The 19,239-nt window shown below is 44.5% G+C and overlaps 1 protein-coding gene across 3 annotated transcripts; it reads right to left on the bottom strand.

The window, feature by feature from the left end:
• Positions 1–9,656: 9,656 nt before the first annotated feature.
• Positions 9,657–19,169, bottom strand: LOC126996225 (integumentary mucin C.1-like). 3 transcript variants are annotated; one of them, XM_050856567.1, is made up of 7 exons: positions 19,008–19,169; positions 16,349–16,499; positions 15,882–16,123; positions 15,192–15,296; positions 14,573–14,801; positions 13,345–13,510; positions 12,428–12,570 (listed from the first exon to the last, which is right to left on the bottom strand). In XM_050856567.1, exons 2-6 carry the CDS (start codon positions 16,449–16,451, stop codon positions 13,365–13,367), a joined length of 825 nt encoding a protein of 274 aa, XP_050712524.1. In that variant the 5' UTR covers positions 16,452–16,499; positions 19,008–19,169; the 3' UTR covers positions 12,428–12,570; positions 13,345–13,364. The 3 variants fall into 3 exon arrangements, with proteins under 3 accessions (XP_050712522.1, XP_050712523.1, XP_050712524.1); XM_050856565.1 differs by lacking the exon at positions 13,345–13,510 and having other exon boundaries at positions 9,657–12,570; positions 14,555–14,801; positions 19,008–19,168; XM_050856566.1 differs by lacking the exon at positions 13,345–13,510 and having other exon boundaries at positions 9,657–12,570; positions 19,008–19,167.
• Between the last annotated feature and the right edge of the window lie 70 nt (positions 19,170–19,239).

Raw genomic sequence — 19,239 nt, 5'->3', positions numbered from 1 at the left:
TCTCTCTCTCTCACACACACACCCTACTTACATAATTGCCTTTCATTTTCTTTCCTTTTAACATACATATATATTTTCACGTTTATCAAATATCTCCTTTTATTATTATCATCATCATTATTATTATTATTATTATTATTATTATTATTATTATTATTATTATTATTATTATTATTATTATTATTGTTATTATTATTATTAGATTTTTATTAATATTCTGTTGCTTCATAAAAAAAATCACTGTGTCGCAACGTCTTAATTTACCTAAAGACCTGTTCTGCTTCTTTTTCTTTTCTTTTTTTTTATCGTTTTTTTAGTTCGTTATGTATAAAAAAAAAATGGCAACGCTCTCTTTCATCAGTCCGGTTTGTTTGTCAAGTTTTCCCAACGAGACCAGTTTGGGAGCGTAATCGAAACCTACTCAATGTTTTTTATCAATAATTATCAAGTTTTTTTTTTATAATGTGAAAGTTATACCCAAATCTTCCCTGAGAAAGAAAAGAAAGGAGAGGACGGACAGCTGACTCTTCCTTCCTTTCTTCCTCCCTTCATTCATTCCTTCACTCATTCATTCATTCATTTTTTCATAGTTATTGTTTTGTATCTATATTTATTGTCTTTTTTTATATATGTATGTTGTGAAAGTTATACCCATACCGTCCCTGAGAAAGAAGAGAAGGAAGGAGAGGAAGGAAGAGAGGAGATAAGGAAGGACAGCTGATTCGTCCTTCCTTTCTTAATTCATTCATTCATTCATATTTTGTTAGCTATTTCTGTTTCTCCGCCCTTTCCCTCCTGCACCCTTTCCTTCTCTTCTTTCTTTTCCTTCCTCCTCATTTCATGTCTTCCTGCTCTTCCCATAATTTTTTTCCGGCCTCGCTTTCTCTTCTTCACTCCTTTCCTCTCCCTTTCCTTCCTATCTTCATTTATCCCTATCCCATCTTCCCCTCTGCCCTCGCTTCTCTTTTTTTCCACTCTCCTCTTTACTCTTCTCTCGACCTCTTCCTTTCTTTCCTTTTCCCTCCTTCACTTCCTTCATTTCCCTTTCCTTTCTCTCCTTTCTTCGTATCTCCTTCTAAAAAGTTCAATAACGTCGATTACTCCATTTCTTTGAACTGCAACCAACAACAAGAACTAAAATAACGGTTTACCCATTTTCGTCGAGTCGATGTAACACACACAGACATTTCTTTTTTTTCTTTTCATCGCCACATCCCGCCACTGAACAATCTTCCCTCAAGTAATAATACCATCAACTCCTCCAAATATAGAATCGACCGTCATTTCATTTGCGTCAGTAAACTGGAAACTGAGTAACCATCTGCTCAATATCGAGATATCTGCTATCATCTGCTCACCAAGCTCACAGCCCCAAGTGGCGAGATTAAATCTGTTGCGTGCATTTCCATGTTTCCATGTTTCCATGTTTCTCTTTTTTCCCTTTTTCCACTTTCCTTTCCCTTTCCCCTTTTTCCCCTCTCCCATTCCTTCCCTTACCTCCCTTCCCTTCCCTTCCCTTCCCTATCTTCGCCCTGCTTTCACCCCACTCCTGCCCTCCCTCCCTCTTCTCCCTCTTAGCCTCCCTCCATCCTCTCTCCCTCTCTACGTCCTTTCCGAGGGAGGACTGACGAAGACGTAGCAGGTCACCTCTTTATGTGTCTCTCAGAACGTGTCACCTGTCTGGGAGGGGCGGAAGGTGTGGGGCCATAATGAGAGAGAGAGAGAGAGAGAGAGAGAGAGAGAGAGAGAGAGAGAGAGAGAGAGAGAGAGAGAGAGAGAGAGAGAGAGAGAGAGAGAGAGAGAGAGAGAGAGAGAGAGACTAAATTATGGAGGTAAGTTAATGTATGTTTAGTTATTTGAAAAGAGAAGGAGAGAAGAGAGAAAAAGAAAGATGTAGAAGAGTTATGTGAGTATGATTAAAGAAGAGAAAAGTAAGATAGATAGATAGATAGATTGAGAGAGAGAGGGAGAGAGACAGACAGACGGACGGATGGACGGACAGGAAGTCAGGCGAACACCAGATACCAATGTTTTCCCTTTACTTCTCACTCTCCAATATTTAACTCTCACTCGTAAAAATAAATAAACAAAATAAAATAAAAAAACAAAACAAGAAATTCAAAGTCCAAAGAAACTCGACCACAATACCGGAACACCAAAACCTTATACCCTTGACCTAGCTTGACCTATTAACCTTTTCGTGTACCTGTGACCTTTGCCCCTTGCGACCCGTTGACCTGTGACACGCCAACATGTTTTCACCTTTACCTGGACTCGCTCGCACCTGTTACCTGGCGCTCAGCTCTCTCACCTGTGCACATTTTTCCATGCTGTGTGTGGGTGAAGGTATGTGTGTGTGTGTGTGTGTGTGTGTGTGTGTGTGTGTGTGTGTGTGTGTGTGTGTGTGTGTCGGCGTGTTTCATAATTTATGGCGACCTGAATTTGCATGCTTACCTATATTGTATGCCATAGATCACTGCAGGGGTTGTGGTGGTTAGCGAACAGTCCATAATACAATACTATAACACATTGGTTCTTAATTTTTTCTACTCTCCCTTCCCCTCTAGAAATGGGTCTCCCCCCCTTGCATATTAGCCCATGCTTTTATTGAGATGATGAATATTCCAGAAAATCCAACTTTTCCCGCAATACTTGAGCTCTCCCTGGAAATTGCTAACGCCCCCTGTTTAAAACCATTGCTATTACATATCTTTAAGGAGTCTGTCTTCGTGTACTTCCCTCCTTAACTTGCCTTCCCATCACCAAAAACAATACCAAGGAAGATTTCAGCCACACCACACCTAGGAGTCAGGTCCACACTATCAAACTCTTCGGAACCTTACTACATATTTAAAAAAAGGCTCTCGCAGAAGTTGTAGGGGGGTAGCGGCAGTTTTGGAAGGCTCCTGCGCCATGACCGGGAAAAACACACATGACACAACGACGTATCTCCTCTGCGGCCTTCAAAAACGATCGTAACAAGAGCCACAAACGTTTGATAATACGAGTCTCAGTCTTTCGTGTACTTCCCTGCCTCCCTGCCACGATAGACACAGCAACAGGAAAGATCCGTCACACCACACCCAGGAGTCGGTCATCGTGTACTTCCCTCCTTGGTCTGGCGATCGTTACGTAAGGGAGGGTTACAAGGGGCTCAAGTCGTGTCACAAGGCCCCTCTCTGTCCTCTCTGTGGTGACCCGCGAAGTCAGGCAAGGGAGTCAGCAGGGAACGTATTCTAAACCTATCACCGCCCAAGCTCACACATTTAAGGCTTTCGTAGGAGTTTGGGGCATTTCCAGGGGTAGTTGTATGACCCTGGTGGTGGTTTGACCCTTCTTCTGAACCATGAACCTAAGAAAACACTCATGAGGTCCTGATTGATCACCTTTATGACCTTTGGAAAGAGTTGATGTGGGAGATGGAGGCGTCTGAGAGAACCGCCCGCCCTTCAGGTTTGGTCTCCTCCGCAGCGCTCGTTAATCTCTCTTAGGTGAGCGTTGACAGGCAGTAGTGAAGGTCTGATCCCCCTTCCCCCCCTTTTCTCTCTCTCTCTCTCTCTCTCTCTCTCTCTCTCTCTCTCTCTCTCTCTCTCTCTCTCATTCTCCCTCCTCTTCCTTCTCCTTCTTTTCTTTCCTCTCCTCACCTTTTTTTTTCCTTCTCCTCCTTTTCCTCCTCCTCCTTCATTCCATATTTCTCTCTATGTCTTATCGTCATCAATTTTCCCTTCTTGCCTCTCTTTCTCTTCTCCATTCTTTCCTCCTCTCCTCCTTCTTTCTTCCTCCCATTCTTCCTCCTCCTCCTACTCTTTCTCTTCTTCCCCCTTCCCTCCCTCCTCTTCATTCATTCCTCCCCTTCCCTTCCCTCTCCTCCACCCTACTAGTATTTTCCCTCCAGCTCTCTTCCACTTTTCTCTCCCCTCCCTCTCCCCCTCTCTCTCTCTCTCTCAACCTGTTCTCTTTTTTCCGCCTTCACAGTTTTATTCTCTTCCTTCCTCCCTTTCCTCCCCCTCGACCCCTCTTTCTTTTATCCCTCCCTCCCTCCCCCTCTACTATCTCTCTGGTCAGTCTTTCATTTTCTATTTTTTTATTTTTTTATTTATTTCTTGTTATTTTCGTTACCTTGTCCTCCCTGTCGGTATTTTTCCTCTTCCTCCTCCTCCTCCTCCTCCTCCTCCTCGTCTGTCTGGTGCTTTCAATGGGAAAAGCCCTTGATTGTGTGGGAGTGAGTCTCTCTCTCTCTCTCTCTCTCTCTCTCTCTCTCTCTCTCTCTCTCTCTCTCTCTCTCTCTCTCTCTCTCTCTCTCTCTCTCCATTGTTTTCATTCATTCCTTCTTTCTTATTGATATTACTCTCTCTCTCTCTCTCTCTCTCTCTCTCTCTCTCTCTCTCTCTCTCTCTCTCTCTCTCAAAACAATAATAACAGCAAAAACGTACAGCAGCAACACTAATAATAATAATGATAGTAATAATAATAATAATAATAATAATAATAATAATAATAATAATAATAGTAATTATAATAATAATAATAATAATAATAATAATAATAATAATAATAATAATAAAAACAGACAGACAGGCAAGAGGGTTAGTGGGCGTAATAATCTTCGCGTGTTTTACTTCCTCCTTGATTAAGCTCACGACCCCTCTTCTTCCTCTTCCTCCTCCTCCTCCTCCCCTTGCTGTCTGTTAGATTAGTCTGCATTAGTTTGGCTGTAAGTGGTAAATAGGGCATGAATGGGGCTCCTGTGTGTGTGTGTGTGTGTGTGTGTGTGTGTGTGTGTGTGTGTGTGAAAGCTTATGTAAGTCCTATGCGATATATATATATTTTTTTTTAGATGCGAGCGATGGGAAGTGCTCTCTCTCTCTCTCTCTCTCTCTCTCTCTCTCTCTCTCTCTCTCTCTCTCTCTCTCTCTCTCTCTCTCTCTCTCTCTTTAAGGAGTATTCATAATAAAAATTGACTAAAAACTTTAAAAAAAACATAGAGCGAATTATCCCCCCTCTCTCTCTCTCTCTCTCTCTCTCTCTCTCTCTCTCTCTCTCTCTCTCTCTCTCTCTCTCTCTCTGCACCGCTAAAGAAAAAAGAAAGTGTTGCGATGACTTCATGTTTGTCATAATTCATAAAGATAAATGGAAGTGAATCTAAAGTGAATCTAAGTGACGCACCGCTCAGAGGGTCATTGTACACACACACACACACACACACACACAAAATTTCAACCAACATCTCTTCATTGAAACGCCTACGCCACCCTGTCTGTCTGTCTCTGGGGATCTCTTTCAAATATTTCCCCTCAAAAAAGACTTTCATAAACCCCCTTCAGTAGTCATAATCACCCTTGAGGACATCATAAGACCACTAACGAGTCCTGAGCACGCTTTCGAACACGTCTCAAACATGTTCTCGTCCGAATCCTATCCCGCGACTTCATTAACATCCATATCTCAGCGCTTACACCCTTCCACCCATTACTCCCTTAACAAAAAACAAAGATAATTAACTAGGAAAGGTTTGGAGTGGAGTAGTTAAGGAGATAGAGGAGGAAAAACCGGAAATAAACATCGAAGTGACGGGGAGAGCATTTCGGACGCCTGGCTGTGAGATCGGCGACAGGGAGGTGTTGCTCATTTTGCTGAATTTCCTCGATTATCCCGCCGTCTGTGCCTCCAGGTGCTTGTCGAGGGGAAGGTGATGGTTTTGTGGTGACGGAGGTTCAGCCATAAGGAAAATATTCGCCCCTGGAAGCTGTATTTAATGCCCTGAAGAAAGGTTTTGGGTGACAGCGAGAGGAGAGAGAGAGAGCTCGGGAGGGGCCACCACCACAGCTGTCTCTTCGATTTCTGAAAGCCGGAGTAAGTGGTGGTTTTCATCTCCTTTCATGAGGTTTCTGGGGTGCTCTGGTGTCGGTGGTGTGTGTGGTGGGGGCGGTGGGGCTGGTGTGTGGCGGTGAGGCCGCTGGGTGGGGGAGGCTGGGCAGGGTGGCGGGTCAGCCTCTCCTCTCTCTCCCTGCCTTAGCGCCCCTGCCAGCCCCGCCGTGCACAGGATGCTTGCCCAGGGTCTCAAGTGCAAGGAAGGTTCGGGGTACAGGCTTTGAGTTTCCAGTGGTCAGTGTAGACTTAACGGAAACAAATGTCTAGCTTGAGAAGTAAGTTTGGTCTAAGTATATTTTACAGGGCCACACCCAGAGCTGTAGAAGAGGGGGGGGTCTCTTTCCACTAAATGTGGACCTTTGTAGCCATTTGGAGAGGGGCGAGTGGTGAGGAAAGTGAACTAAATCAGCTGGGGGTCAGGATTTGAAAAATTGATATTACTTGGTGCATTTTCCTGCTGTCAGAACAAAAAATTGGGAATTTTTGTCCCTGTTTTTTGTTTTAACTTTCTCAAAATGGACCGTACCCCCTGGGTACAGTCCTGTTTTATGATACACTCATTTTTGTTGTTCTCCTCCTTCCATTTAATATTCATGGGAGTGCTCGCCCTTCTGTGTGGGTGAAGTGGGTTTGTTTTACAATTTCACTGTTTGACTGCTTTCTTTGGAACACAGCCCTGTTGAGTCGTGGGGGTTTCTTGTATTTTCACGTCGTGCAGGGTAGCTGTAAAAGTTTTACTGAAGCACTGGCTAAGTTTTGGGTGAAGGCAAAGGACCAACATAACCTTTCCTTTCAAGGGTACATAATGGAGGCAAACCTGGGCACCGCAGAGTAACGCCAGGCGATGTCTTTCCTCGGGGAGTGAGAGCATCCTCGCCGCACCGTCTGCTCAATGCCTATCTACTCGTCTACTATGGCCGGGGACGTGTGGGGCCAGTGGTTCGCCTGCTGCATCACCCAACAGCCTCCACAGGTAAACATAGCAGCGGAGGAATGGCCTGCATGACCCTGGTGTGCCAGAGCCTCACTCAAGAGTTAACATCCACTTAATTTTACTTGAATGAATGCATTCATGTTTCCTTGATGGCAACAGAATATCCTCCAGTTGTTTCATGTTAAAGGAAATGAGACCACGAACAAGTTAACCCGGTAGGAATGACAGGCCAAATTTGTGGCTTTACCGTGTACCAGTGATGGGCCAAATTTTTGCCATGATATAAACCCCCCAAAAATAGATGATGCATAAACTGATCACAAATGCATTGATATATATTATGAAGTGGTTTGCGTGAGTGATGATATTTTTCTCATTTTTCTCGTTTAGAGGGGCCTTTAAGAAACATGATCCCCGCAGCTACCGGGTTAATGTGTATGGCATAAGAAGCATGGTAGAAGTAATGAAAGTGAGGGAACCATATGCACACACACACGCACACACACGAAATTGACCTCTCCTCCAACCTCACGTTCTTTTTTTTCTTCGGCTGGAGCAGCGGATAGCAGGCAATATTGTTGCTGTTTTTGCTTTTTATCCTTGAGCTTCCTCCCTTGCTGTAGAAAAAAAAAAAAAAATGTAGCGCCCACCCTATGGTATCGTTGTTGTTGTTGTTGTTGTAGCGGAGGCGGAGACGCATTGACCGCACCATGATAGGCGAGCCAACCAACTTCGTGCACACGGGACACATTGGGTCGAGCGACGTCCAGATGGGCAACAACCAGCTGGTGCAACTGCAGTCCCAGATGAAGAGCAAAGGCGGGTACGAGCAGGCGCTGCCCCACAACCACCTGATGACTGTCGTGCCCGTGCAGAGGACTTAGGTGAGGAACGCTCAATGTAATAGTTATATAGAAGAACGCTTGGTAGAACGAGTCCTTCAATGATTGTTTTTCATATTTAATTTATTTTATTTGTTTTTCTTGTCATTCCACTTTATTTCTTTTTCCTCATTCTCTTTCTTTATCTTTTCTTTCTTTCTCTTCTCTTTCATCAACCTCAAAAAAAGTATAGGAGTAGAATGAGGAAAGAAAGTCAGTTAATGATGTGCAAATAATGACCTCAAAAAGTATAGGAGTAGGATAAGTTACAGAAGAAAGTCAGCCAAAATATGTTGACGTGTCCTCCATTACAGAGACATGGGGCAGTGTTATCTCCAGTTGACCCTCCCAGGACACGCTTGGGACCAGCCTCCTTTCACCCTGCAGCCTTGGAAGACGTAGTTCTTGCCAAAGGGGAAATGTTTTATCTGTGCTGTGTCTCCAGTCTGTGGTGCTCCCTCCCCTCGTGTGTGTGACTGCTCTTTGAGGCTCCGGGACTTGACTCGCGTCCGTCGGCCTTGATTGTCTTGCGTGCTTTACAAAGGTTATGTCTGTAACTTGCCCTGTATTATTTAATTTCTTCCTGCATTTAGTTTTAACTTTTTTTTTACGGTTGACTGAATATTATTCTCGTAACGGTTGCATCTCACTCTCCATGGATCTGACTTGACTTTAGAGTGACTGGTTTTATAGAAACTTTTATATTGTCCTGTGCTCAAGGTTTAGCTTATTGGCCTAAAGATTTTTTTGTTGTTGTTTTCTGTATTCTGCACACTGTAACATTTTACACACTCGCTAGTCTTCACTGGACATTGATACATGGACTGCTGCGGGGACACGGATGATGGCTTTACAAAATTAGGCCTGGCCGCAGGTAAAGCTTGATATTAGCAACTAATACTTTAAGGTTTGTTCATTTCTCACAGGCCAGCGTTGTGGTTGTTGCTGCCGGTGGTCACCCTGAAGCATGGTGTCCTGCCGGTGGTCCCACATTGGTCTTTCCTTGAGTGTTAAGTGGCGTGCTTTGCCTCATGACTCCGTGGGCAATTAAATCTGGTTGGTCATGCTTTGGGTGCTTCTTTGCTGCAGTGAGCCGGTGTCAGGTGGAGGTGGAGGCCGGGTTCATGCCTCTCCAGCGTACAAATGCTGCACAAACGTAGGGGTGCAGGTAATAGTATGGATCTGTTAACGCTGAAGTGAAGTCGTTCTTCACGTTGATTCACATTTAATATAATAGGAATGGAAGTAAATTGATCTAGCGTTTCAGTGGAGTGGTAGGCGGGTTTGAAACTATTTATTGTGTTCCCTCAAAGCCTTGCATGCCATTCAAGTTCTTCCACCTTCATATTTTCACGCGACTCCAAGTGACAGAAAAGTTTTGTGAAGGAATTTGTCTTGTTGCTGAACATTCCAGACCCGACGAAACCCATCCTTGAGGAGTTCACTGGTTGTAGTCCCGCTGGTCTCTGCAAGGCCTCTGTTTCTTCTAGAGTGAGTGTAGTCATTAGTGTAGTAGGATGTCAGTGACTTGCTTGGATTGGAGGATGTTTGTAGATAAGATCACACATGAGTTTTAGGTTAGTTCTCTTTGTCATTCCAGAAAAAAGTCTGATGTGTGTCGTTCATGCTACGTTGTCTATCGGAGGCATTTGGAAGCCACACCCTTTTGATGTAAAGAGTAACACAGTAACGACTTAGGTATTTGTATGAAGCAGTGAATAATTATGCACAAATTTAGTAAATACACGTATGATCTTAGTAATAGATGAAAACCACTCAGGTAAATTATAACAATTAACACAAGGAGGTGCCATTTTTATAAGTGTATGCAGTCAAGTCATTCTTTTATATTAAGTGCACACGGTTGAGGAAGACGCTCCGTGCCGTGCAACCCAAATTTTTAACGAGGAGGAAACAACAACCCTCCTGAGCCAGCAACAGGGTACGGTAATTCAGGAACAAGCATTGAAGTAGTTGTTTCTAAAGACTGTGTCACCTTTTACAGACTTTACTCCTGTGATCCATATGTGTTTCTCGTCCCATAAGCACAACCCTGTCTAGCCAAGCACCTCAACACCCCCAGCTAGTGAGAGGAAAACACGGAACGCAACTCGCTGATAAGAGGAACGTGTGTGCCCGCCTTGCTGTTACAAGACGATAGAGGCAGATTGTTTTATAGAATATGTTCATGAATTGTGAATTAGCCAAAGATAACAAGGGATAAGTGTTTATTAGTGAAACATAATGCTTTTTAAAACTCGGCCAAATTTTACAGTATTTAACTCACAAAGGTTGGTTGGCGTGGCCTTGATGAGTATTCCTGGTTCACAAGCCTCACTGTAGTCATATTCAGGTTGTATTTTAGTGTAAATTTGTGGCAAAGGAAAGGATACTTGACAGTTTCTTAGCAGTGTGAGTGTCTGGGGAGTACTCTTCAGACACAGTCGCAAACACCGTGACCCTGCAACACTGGGGCTGTGAACCAGGAGCCTCGTCCCCGGCCCCGAGACGCTCCTAGCTGGCAGACTCCCCGCCTTACCCCGTGCCTTCCGTGCCCTGCAGTACCTTGCCTCCACAGGGACCAGTACTGTCACGTCCATCCAGGTGTTGCCCTTTTGTACACCCACTCGCCCGTTCTCGTCACTCGCCTAACTTATTGTATGTAGTGTAGACGTTTCTCCCCGTTCAGAGGATAGATGGCATGGGGAACAGAGGATATTCAGTGTCATGACAAAGAATGCCACCCGAGGCATCAACTCCGAGCTCTGAGTTGTGCAAGAATAGTTCTTCTGCTGCTGAAGCACACTATGGCCTTAGGAGAGGGAAAAGAAAGTTACTGTATAAAGCGGTGATAGAGAGAGGATCTTGTTACTATCTGACAGTGTTGTTAGCCAATACTAAGTTGAAAGCATTTTGAATGAATGCTGTCTTTGGCATCAGGCATATGTGTTTTTAGAGAACTATATATATAGATATTATATACATACACATCCATATTGTGTTAAGTGTTAAGCCTGTTTGATGTTGTACCACTTTGTGTATGACTCACTGACTTTCATCTTCACTCATTATGACACTGGCTGCTCAAGTCAGCCACAAAATCTTGATTCTCAACCAAAAGACCATCATTTCAGAGTTAGGTATTTTTTTTACAGTCAGTCTTATGCCGTTACATTTGTGTTTAGTGCTGTACCTTTTTACTCCTGAACACCCGATTGGTGTCGCCAAGTCAGCACAACGGGGTGGCACGGCAGCCTCGGAGCAACAGCCGTAGCAGTGTTCCACACCTGCTATTCTTCATTCAGTTTTCCTGCAGTTACACAGTTTCAAAATCCATATTACAAACACAAATACAGATGTTACTTGTATATCTATTTGCTTCAGTTACCTTTTATAGATTCTGTGTGTGTACTGAAATGAAGCAGACAGGTGCAGAGCTGCCTTCAGGAGTGTAAGGAAGATGAGCTGAGGAGAGCAAAGGGATTCCTGCAGCAGGAGTGTGCTGCTCACTGCTGCCTGCACAAAAAAATCTGTACTTCCTCTTTTTTTCTATCGGTAGTGCTGTCCTTTATGTCTTTTATTAATGTGAAGCAAGTGATATACAGTAGTATACCAAATAAATTATTCAAAGTCAAACTTGTCTCCTGCTCTGCTTACCCCTTGCTTAGCAGATAAGATTGCAGAGAATGGGGCTTAGAGTGGAACTCAGCCTTAGTGAGTCTGGCACGTCTGAGTCTCCTATATCATGTAATTTGTTTCTGAAGCTGCCAGACCTACTTGTGGTGTCGGGTGTCATGAGGGATCAGGAAAACCTTTCGGGAATTTTGGATGAGTGAATGGCAGCGTGACTGACTGTACGGCAGCGGTCACCTTCATGGCCTTGGTGGAGGGCGAGGCGTCTGCGTGGAAACACTTGACGGTTAACTTGATAGTTTAATAATAATGAACACAGTGATATTTACAAATAGATAATGCCACACTACCAAATAAATCTTGTTAAGAAAATGCATTTAAGGATCTCAAGGATTGGAATAAGGAAATGTAGACAAAGTATTGTAAACATTCTTACATCAATAACTTGCTCACTATTGTGGTCTGTAAATATGTGCTTTGATTGTGAAGCTGGGTATGTACACAGTTGATAATCATTTTAACATAGAGGTTGAACTGAACTAGTTTATAATCGACCTATGGATACATATTTCTACTACTAAAAACTAATGAATGGGAAGTCAAAAAGAAATACAAAAGGACGTTGAAAACAGATACACGCGGGAGGGCTGAGCTGAGGCCAAACTGAGCTGTTGGTGAAGTGAAGAACGATCGCCAGTGCTCCTCTTGACGCTCACACCAGGCCAGCGATCTTTAGGAGGAGTTTTCCCCTGATATCAACACTAATGGGAAGGATGTGTGCCAATATTCAAATCTTTAATTACTTATAATTCTAGGAAACATCCATTACTGATTCACAGAGATATGTTTAAAAAGTCTAAATAACTGTCTTTTCTGTCATGTGGCACTTTTTTTTCTCTCCAAGACCGACAGTTTTTGTATGTACGTTGACCCGCATACAAGTTGATGGAACCCAACAAACTCATTTTCTGCTTCAAATTCAGAGCGATTACCCGTTTGCGGTGGTGGTGGGACGATACACTGAGTTATACAAGGATTCTGTGCCCACGTTTGTGCCCTGTATTGTTGCAACGTTGGCAGGAGGGTCAAGAGGGGTCACTTCGGCAGTATGGAATTGATCTGGCCTCATACTGCGTTTCTTGCGGCGCCAGAGGACAACGCCCGAGACCACCAGCACCAGCACCAGAAGCCCGACCACCACCAGCACGATGAGCAGGGTCGACATGGATCCTGCCGCCGTAGACACCCCGGCTGTGGAGAGAGAGATTTACATAGAAATTAGACTTTAAGGTTTAGATGAGGTGGTCTGTACTTGAACTTAAATGAATTCATGTTAATCAGATGGCACCGGAACTTTGCATTTCTACTTCAGAGAGAGAGAGAGAATTATTAGAGCAACAACTTGTGGTTTAAGCATGAGCGGGAGTCGATTTCAGTTCCCTTTGCGTCACTGTCCATTCATGTCTTCTAACGATATTTATCTTCTCCGAGTAACCCAAGGAGGCAAGAATTAGACTTTTTCTCGATGTCTTAAATTGTGTCCATCTCAGTTAGTTTGTATGTTTTGACTTGTTGTTTCTCTATTAGTCTTCGCTTTTTTTATATACATTGTAATTTTGCTATTTTCTTTTAGTTCCGTACGTGATTTCTGTCGTTTAAACATAAAGCAGAAGGAAGTGGACACATGTCATGCAGTGAGTAGGGCACAAGTGGTTATACCTATGCAGCAGGCGAGAATATTAGTGGCCACCAGAGTAGGCTGAATCACAGGGATGGATACTTGTCTGGAAGCCCCAAATCATGGCAATGTGTACTGACATCAACACACAAGACAACACCGATGCCAGCCCAAGGGATATCAAGCGGTTATACCTATGCAGCAGGCGAGAATATTAGTGGCCACCAGAGTAGGCTGAATCACAGGAATGGATACTTGTCTGGAAGCCCCAAATCAAGGCAATGTCTACTGGCATCAACACACAAGACAACACCGATGCCAGCCCAAGGGATATCAAGCGGTTATACCTATGCAGCAGGCGAGAATATTAGTGGCCACCAGAGTAGGCTGAATCACAGGAATGGATACTTGTCTGGAAGCCCCAAATCAAGGCAATGTGTACTGGCATCAACACACAAGACAACACGGATGCCAGCCCAAGGGATATCCCCCCACTGGACGGATTCAGATCAGCTACGGGAAGAAACAGTACACCGCACTTTAGGAAGCCACCCAACAAGAGTATACTCATGCTTATCTCCAAGGAAAAAGAAAATCATTTCATTACGAAATAAATAATACGTAACACCACACATTACGATGATCTAACCCGGGTCACACGAGTATTTATTTCTGGAATTTTTGACGCCGGCACTTTTTCACGCCGGTGATTTTGTCTCCGGTGTGGTCACACAATGCTAGCCGAAACAGAGGGCGCGTTTATAAGAGAGAGAGAGAGAGAGAGATTTACATAGATTTACATAGAAAATCAGACCACACAGACTCCATGGTCCAGACTAGGTGGTCTGTCCTTAAACCTAAGTGATTCTACATTAATCAGATGGCTCCAAAACGTTGCATTTCAACTCGTTAAGAGAGAGAGAGAGAGAGAGAGAGAGAGAGGTGGATTAGGAAAAGGATTAAGGGGAATAGAAGGGAAAGAGGGGGAGGAGGAAAAGGTGAGGCGTTCTCAGTATCAGGAATACAAGGCGCGCATGTTCGTCTTCCTCCATATCGAGAACACAAACCGTGTTTTGGACTTGCCGGTGCCGCCGATGGCAAAATTCTCGAGATCGATGACAAAATTGCCGAAATTAACGCTTGTGTGACCAGGCCTTTTTAAGTGTATCTATCAGGTGTTCTCAAACGAGTTCACGGGGTATCCAGCAAAGTTAAGATAAACAGTAAAATACATATGAATGAAGAATGTAGTTGGTAGCATTAGACTAGAGGAGGAGTAACAAGAAGATTTTGAATTGAATTGATTAGATAGATAAAAGGTTGATAGGTAGAAGACAGAAGGTACTGGACAAGTTTTTCTACCCCAAAGTCAAGGAGTTAAAAAAGGGCACAAACGTTTGAATAAGTCCGAGGAAAGGGATTGAAACTATGAGGTTCAAGCAATAAAACTATGGAGATTATAGTGAAGAAAGATAGATAACATGATGCCACTGAGAAGCAAAGTGTGAACAAGCCGAAGAGAGGACCAAGAGGAGGAGGAGGAGGAGGAGGACCTACGAAGCGCAGAAACCGTACGTTGGTCTTCCTCGGGGTTGGACGGGGCGGCGGCAGGCTGGGCCAGTGTGGAATTCTTGCCTCCTTGGGTCTTGTTGGGCCGAGGCGTTGTTGGTGGAGCAGGGTTCGAGTCCTTGGTGGTGGTGGTGGGAGTGGTGGGGGTGGGGGTGATGGTGGTGGTAGTAGTGGTGGTGGTGGTGGGGGTGGTGGCGACAACTTCAGGACAGTCGTAGGTCACCTCCACGTGGCCCTGTAAGAGAGGGAAGGGCAGCAGTGGCGACAACAGCAGCTAAACTTGATGAAAGCATTTGACATCTGTTATTTCAGTGTGACAGTATTGCTGCGAGTGTTTCCCTTACCGCAAAAAAAAGTGAGAGAGAAAAATAAAACTTATAATATTGAGAGCGCTGGCTTCCGACTTATGGAATTCTAGATAACTCAGATCGTGTGGTAATTGCATACACGACGCCTTTAGTTTTATTATTCTCTGAAGGATGGACGAGAGGCAATGAGCTTCTCCTCCGCATGATTTTTTTTACAACAATAAAGAAATACAATACGATATAACAACACACACACACACACACACACACACACACACACACACACACACACACACATACACACAGGTATTCCTTACCCTAATGTAAAACTTGACGAGGTTGAACGTGTATTGGGCGCTGCTGATGTCCTGGTAGGATGTGTAGGGCAGCTCATCGCCGTTCAGGGTGACCTTCAGGGCGATCTGTCAAGACAGGGAGAGGTTACCTGGCTGAGCATGGCCGGCTGTGGGCCTTCATCTGTGCCCCCGGTGGCGTATTTCCCCTCCCTGTACGGGTATGTGGCGCCCACTCTTGAACAGGTCAGGTCAGGTTAGGGTAGTTTAGGTGAGATTCAGTGGGAGTCGTTCGTGCCCGTAGAGACATTGGAAATATGCGTCCCGGTTCATCGTTTCTTCTTTTCTTCTCACCAGCCGTCCTGTTATCTTTTTATAGCCATGGCGGGTTCGTGGGTCGGTGACAAGACTGAGCCAATGCAAACCCCCTTATCACCAGCCAATGAGCTTTGAGTTCCTATCTTGAGAATTAATTAAGCCACGGAGTTCTGACGTCCTCGCCGCCACGACATTGATTTCATGCGCCAGTGAGACGGATTTGAGCACTGAGGCCACGTGCAGCTGTAGCGCATGCCCCCAACTTTGCCTTATGTTACAGTCCATGTCGGTCCCTGGGTTGGAATTCGTTAAAGATAAAGTTGGGAGACTGTACGTGGCCTGGGTGATCATCTCCGCCTCATTAGCTCTGTTACAACTGCCACTATATATCTTCACCTTTTGGTCGGCGGTGGTGTACTCGTAGCGGAGTTGAGACGCCCCTGACACCTTCTGCAGAAGCTCCTTGGTCACGTCCGCGTTGCCTGAGAGGAACATAATGTCGGCTCCACTTTTGGGAACTATTTCCAGCCTCAGCTTTGCGTCGAAGTCCGCGCCGCCCTCCAGTAGCGCCAGGCAGATCCTCATTGATGGCTCCGTCAAAGTCTTCATTTCGTACTTGTTGGATTCTATCGTCTCGGCTGTGGAGTATAGTGCAATAGTAGTAGCAGCAGTAGTAGTAGTAGTAGTAGTAGTAGTAGTAGTTAGTAATAGTAGTAGTAGACGAAGAAGAATTAGTAGTATTAGAAGAAGAAGAAATAAAAGATGACGGAAGTAGTCTATTGGAGCTACGGGAATGCACCCAAAACACCCAACTACAAAAATGCATATTACTTCAAGAAGGTCAGTACGCCTCCTGGCCTTACTTCTGGTGGCCGTGGCGAGCGTCGGCAGTAAGGCCACCGTGCACAAGGCGACGAGGAGGAAGGGAACGAGGCGGGGGCCGCTTGGTGCCCGTTGGTGAGGCATCTCGGAAGGTCTGACTGGTTTTGATCTCAAATCGGCGACTCCGATGTGCTGCAATAAGCAAAGGAACAGAAAACACTGAACACGTTATAAAGAGGTAAAATAATGGGATTAACATGAAGAAAGTATTTTTCTTTTTTAATCGAGGTCGACGTCACACTGTAGAGTCTTCCTGTCAGGCGCGTGTGTGGTGATATCATGGCCAGTGTGACACCCGGGTTACCACAGTTTAACTCTCTCTCTCTCTCTCTCTCTCTCTTACTTTTCCTCGGTGTTTTATTACTTTTCCTCGGTGTTTAATACTAACAGTCTTCCTCTCGCTACCACCAACACCAGTACTATTGTTGTAATCTCATGCATGCTGCCTATTTTGATAACACAAACAGATCCTGAAGTCGCTCCATTCCTCCATTCAAAAACAAATAAAAGTCCTGGACCTGACAAAGTATATCCAACTCTGCTGAAAGAAACGAAGAGCGAAATACTCTCCTCCCTCACGTATTCATTCATATGTCCTTGCGACAAGGCATCGTCCTTCAGATTGGAAAAGGCTAACGTGACACCGATTTTCAAGAAGGGGAAAAAAAAAACAGGTAATACAGGGCAGGCCCATTCTCAGTCTGGTTCGGTTTGAGAGGAGGCACTTGAGAACATAAAAGAACACAAAAGTTACCTCATTGATTGGGGACCATTGGGGGACTCACAAAACAACTTCCGAAACAAAAAGATCCAATATCAAACCTATTAACCTTTTATCTTCACTGTTTATGACGTAACCAAATCATGGGACGTATCTATCTTGATTTCAGAAAAGGTTTGATAAAGTCCCATCATAAATTACTTTACAAATTAAAGCAAATAGGTATTGACGGTCAAGTAAACCAATGGATCGCGAATTGGTTGAGCACAGACACAAAAAGTAGATGATTGACGGATTTAACCATTAGTAAATTTGCAGACACACACAAGATTGCTAACTCTTCTCTGACGACACGAAAACCTCCAAAAGAGGATTTAAACAAAAAAAATTCAGGTCTTGGTCGGATAGATGGAGATGCCCTTTTGACAAGTGCCAGGTCCTTCGAACGAGGAATAAGAAGTTCGAATACGAAATGCGCGGCGTTAAACTCAAAAGCGTTCAATGCAAAGACTTGGGGTCAAAATCGCGTCAAACCTCAAATTCTCACAGCAATGCATCGATGCAGCAAATAAAGCGAACAGAATGTTTTGTATTCAAGAATAAAGATGTGAAAATTGATCGAATGTTTTAAAATACTTAATGGTTTCACGAATGTAGACAGATCAACATTGTTTATGATCGATGACAGTCTGCGCACGAGGAACAAATGGCGTAAACTCAGATGTAGACAAGTAAATTCAGATTGCAAAATTTTTTTTCTTCACCAACGGTTGTAGTGCGATGAATAAGCTTCCACCATCAGTGGTCCAGTGTAACACGATTGACTCCTTCAAAAATAAGCTCGACCGTCACTTCCTTCAACTTAATATCAACTCGAGTAGAAATGCAACGTTTTGGAGTCTTCTGAGTGTTGTAAAAAAACTAGGTTTAAGGACAGACCCACCAACAAGTCAGGATGGGTCTGTGGGTCTGATTTTTCTATTAAATCTATCTATCCTATCTAATCTCTCTCTCTATCTCTCTCTCTCTCTCTCTCTCTCTCTCTCTCTCTCTCTCTCTCTCTCTCTCTCTCTCTCTCTCTCTCTCTCTCTCTCTCTCTCTCTCTCTCTCTCTCATGGTCGGGTTGGTCGATAAATGGGCACCTTGGGAGGCCTGGCGAAGGCAAACTGTGGTAACCCGGGTGTCGCACTGGCCCTGCGTCCCTGGGTGATTGTTCCCCTACACCACAGCTCAAGGGATGAAATGACGGGGAGGAGCGCAGACGCAATGCGCAGCTCTTGTGTGTGCCCCCAACTTAATATTTATAATCTTAATGATAAAAATGTTTCTCTACTTTCCAACTGTGCATTGTATGTATAGTTTGTAAGGAAAACCACTGGACGATGGCTGCCTCTTGCCAGACCTGACACACGCGCCTCGGTCTGGCGCACTGCAGGGACCATCACTTCCTGCCACCGTGCTGTAGTTTTCTTTTTCAAAATAGGAAGCAGCTTTAAGGGAAAAAAAGATAAAAAGAAATCCCGCTAATCACTGCCCCTACAAACAAAGAGTTTAGACGAGTGGCCAAAAGAGGTCAATTTCGGGAGGAGGCAAAGGGGCGCTCCGCTGTTCACTGCCGTCCATCCTTTGTGAATTCCACTATTTCCCGTGAGAAACAGCTGATTTGCACACACCTTCACTTACGTAAGCATTAATCGCTACGAAGGCGTCATAATGCTTACAAGTTTCACCACGGCTTACCTCCCGCTGCACTTTGTTACCCTCTCACATTTTTCCCGCCTAAAGCAGCCACCTTAGAATTCGCTTTCACTATATACTTTAAACGAACTTCACCGCCGAGTCCACTAAACCGTGAAGCACCAGGGGGTCATATTCCCAAGCCCGAGCCTAACCCAGGTGGCTTAGGCGTTATGTCTGACCTGCTCGTCTTCGCTGCCTCGTCGTTTCCTTTCCGTTGACGAAGCAGAAACTGAGAACAGCGGCGGGGTGGAGGCGTCTCTGCACTCTGGCGCACCTGTGGGAACTGATAAGAGCCTATTAGTCCTGGATAAGCGGGGGAACAGGAGAAGAGATAGTGGCGTGTTCTTCCTCACCTTAAACCTGCAACTGGAGTCTGTCGTACCTCTCAATGATCTTGTGGAAAACGGGAGG

The sequence above is a fragment of the Eriocheir sinensis genome, chromosome 9 (genome assembly GCF_024679095.1).
Source record: "Eriocheir sinensis breed Jianghai 21 chromosome 9, ASM2467909v1, whole genome shotgun sequence".
NCBI classification, from domain to species: domain Eukaryota; kingdom Metazoa; phylum Arthropoda; class Malacostraca; order Decapoda; family Varunidae; genus Eriocheir; species Eriocheir sinensis.
This window is presented reverse-complemented; position numbering and strand designations above follow the sequence as displayed.

Coding starts and splice junctions, on each gene's coding strand:
- LOC126996225 (XM_050856565.1), bottom strand. CDS start 16,451: ATGCCTCACCAACGGGCACCAAGCGGCCCCCGCCTCGTTCCCTTCCTC. Junction 16,124..16,348: donor GCTCGCCACGGCCACCAGAA/GTAAGGCCAGGA, acceptor TATACTCCACAG/CCGAGACGATAGAATCCAAC. Junction 12,571..14,554: donor ACGTACGGTTTCTGCGCTTC/GTAGGTCCTCCT, acceptor CTCTCTCCACAG/CCGGGGTGTCTACGGCGGCA.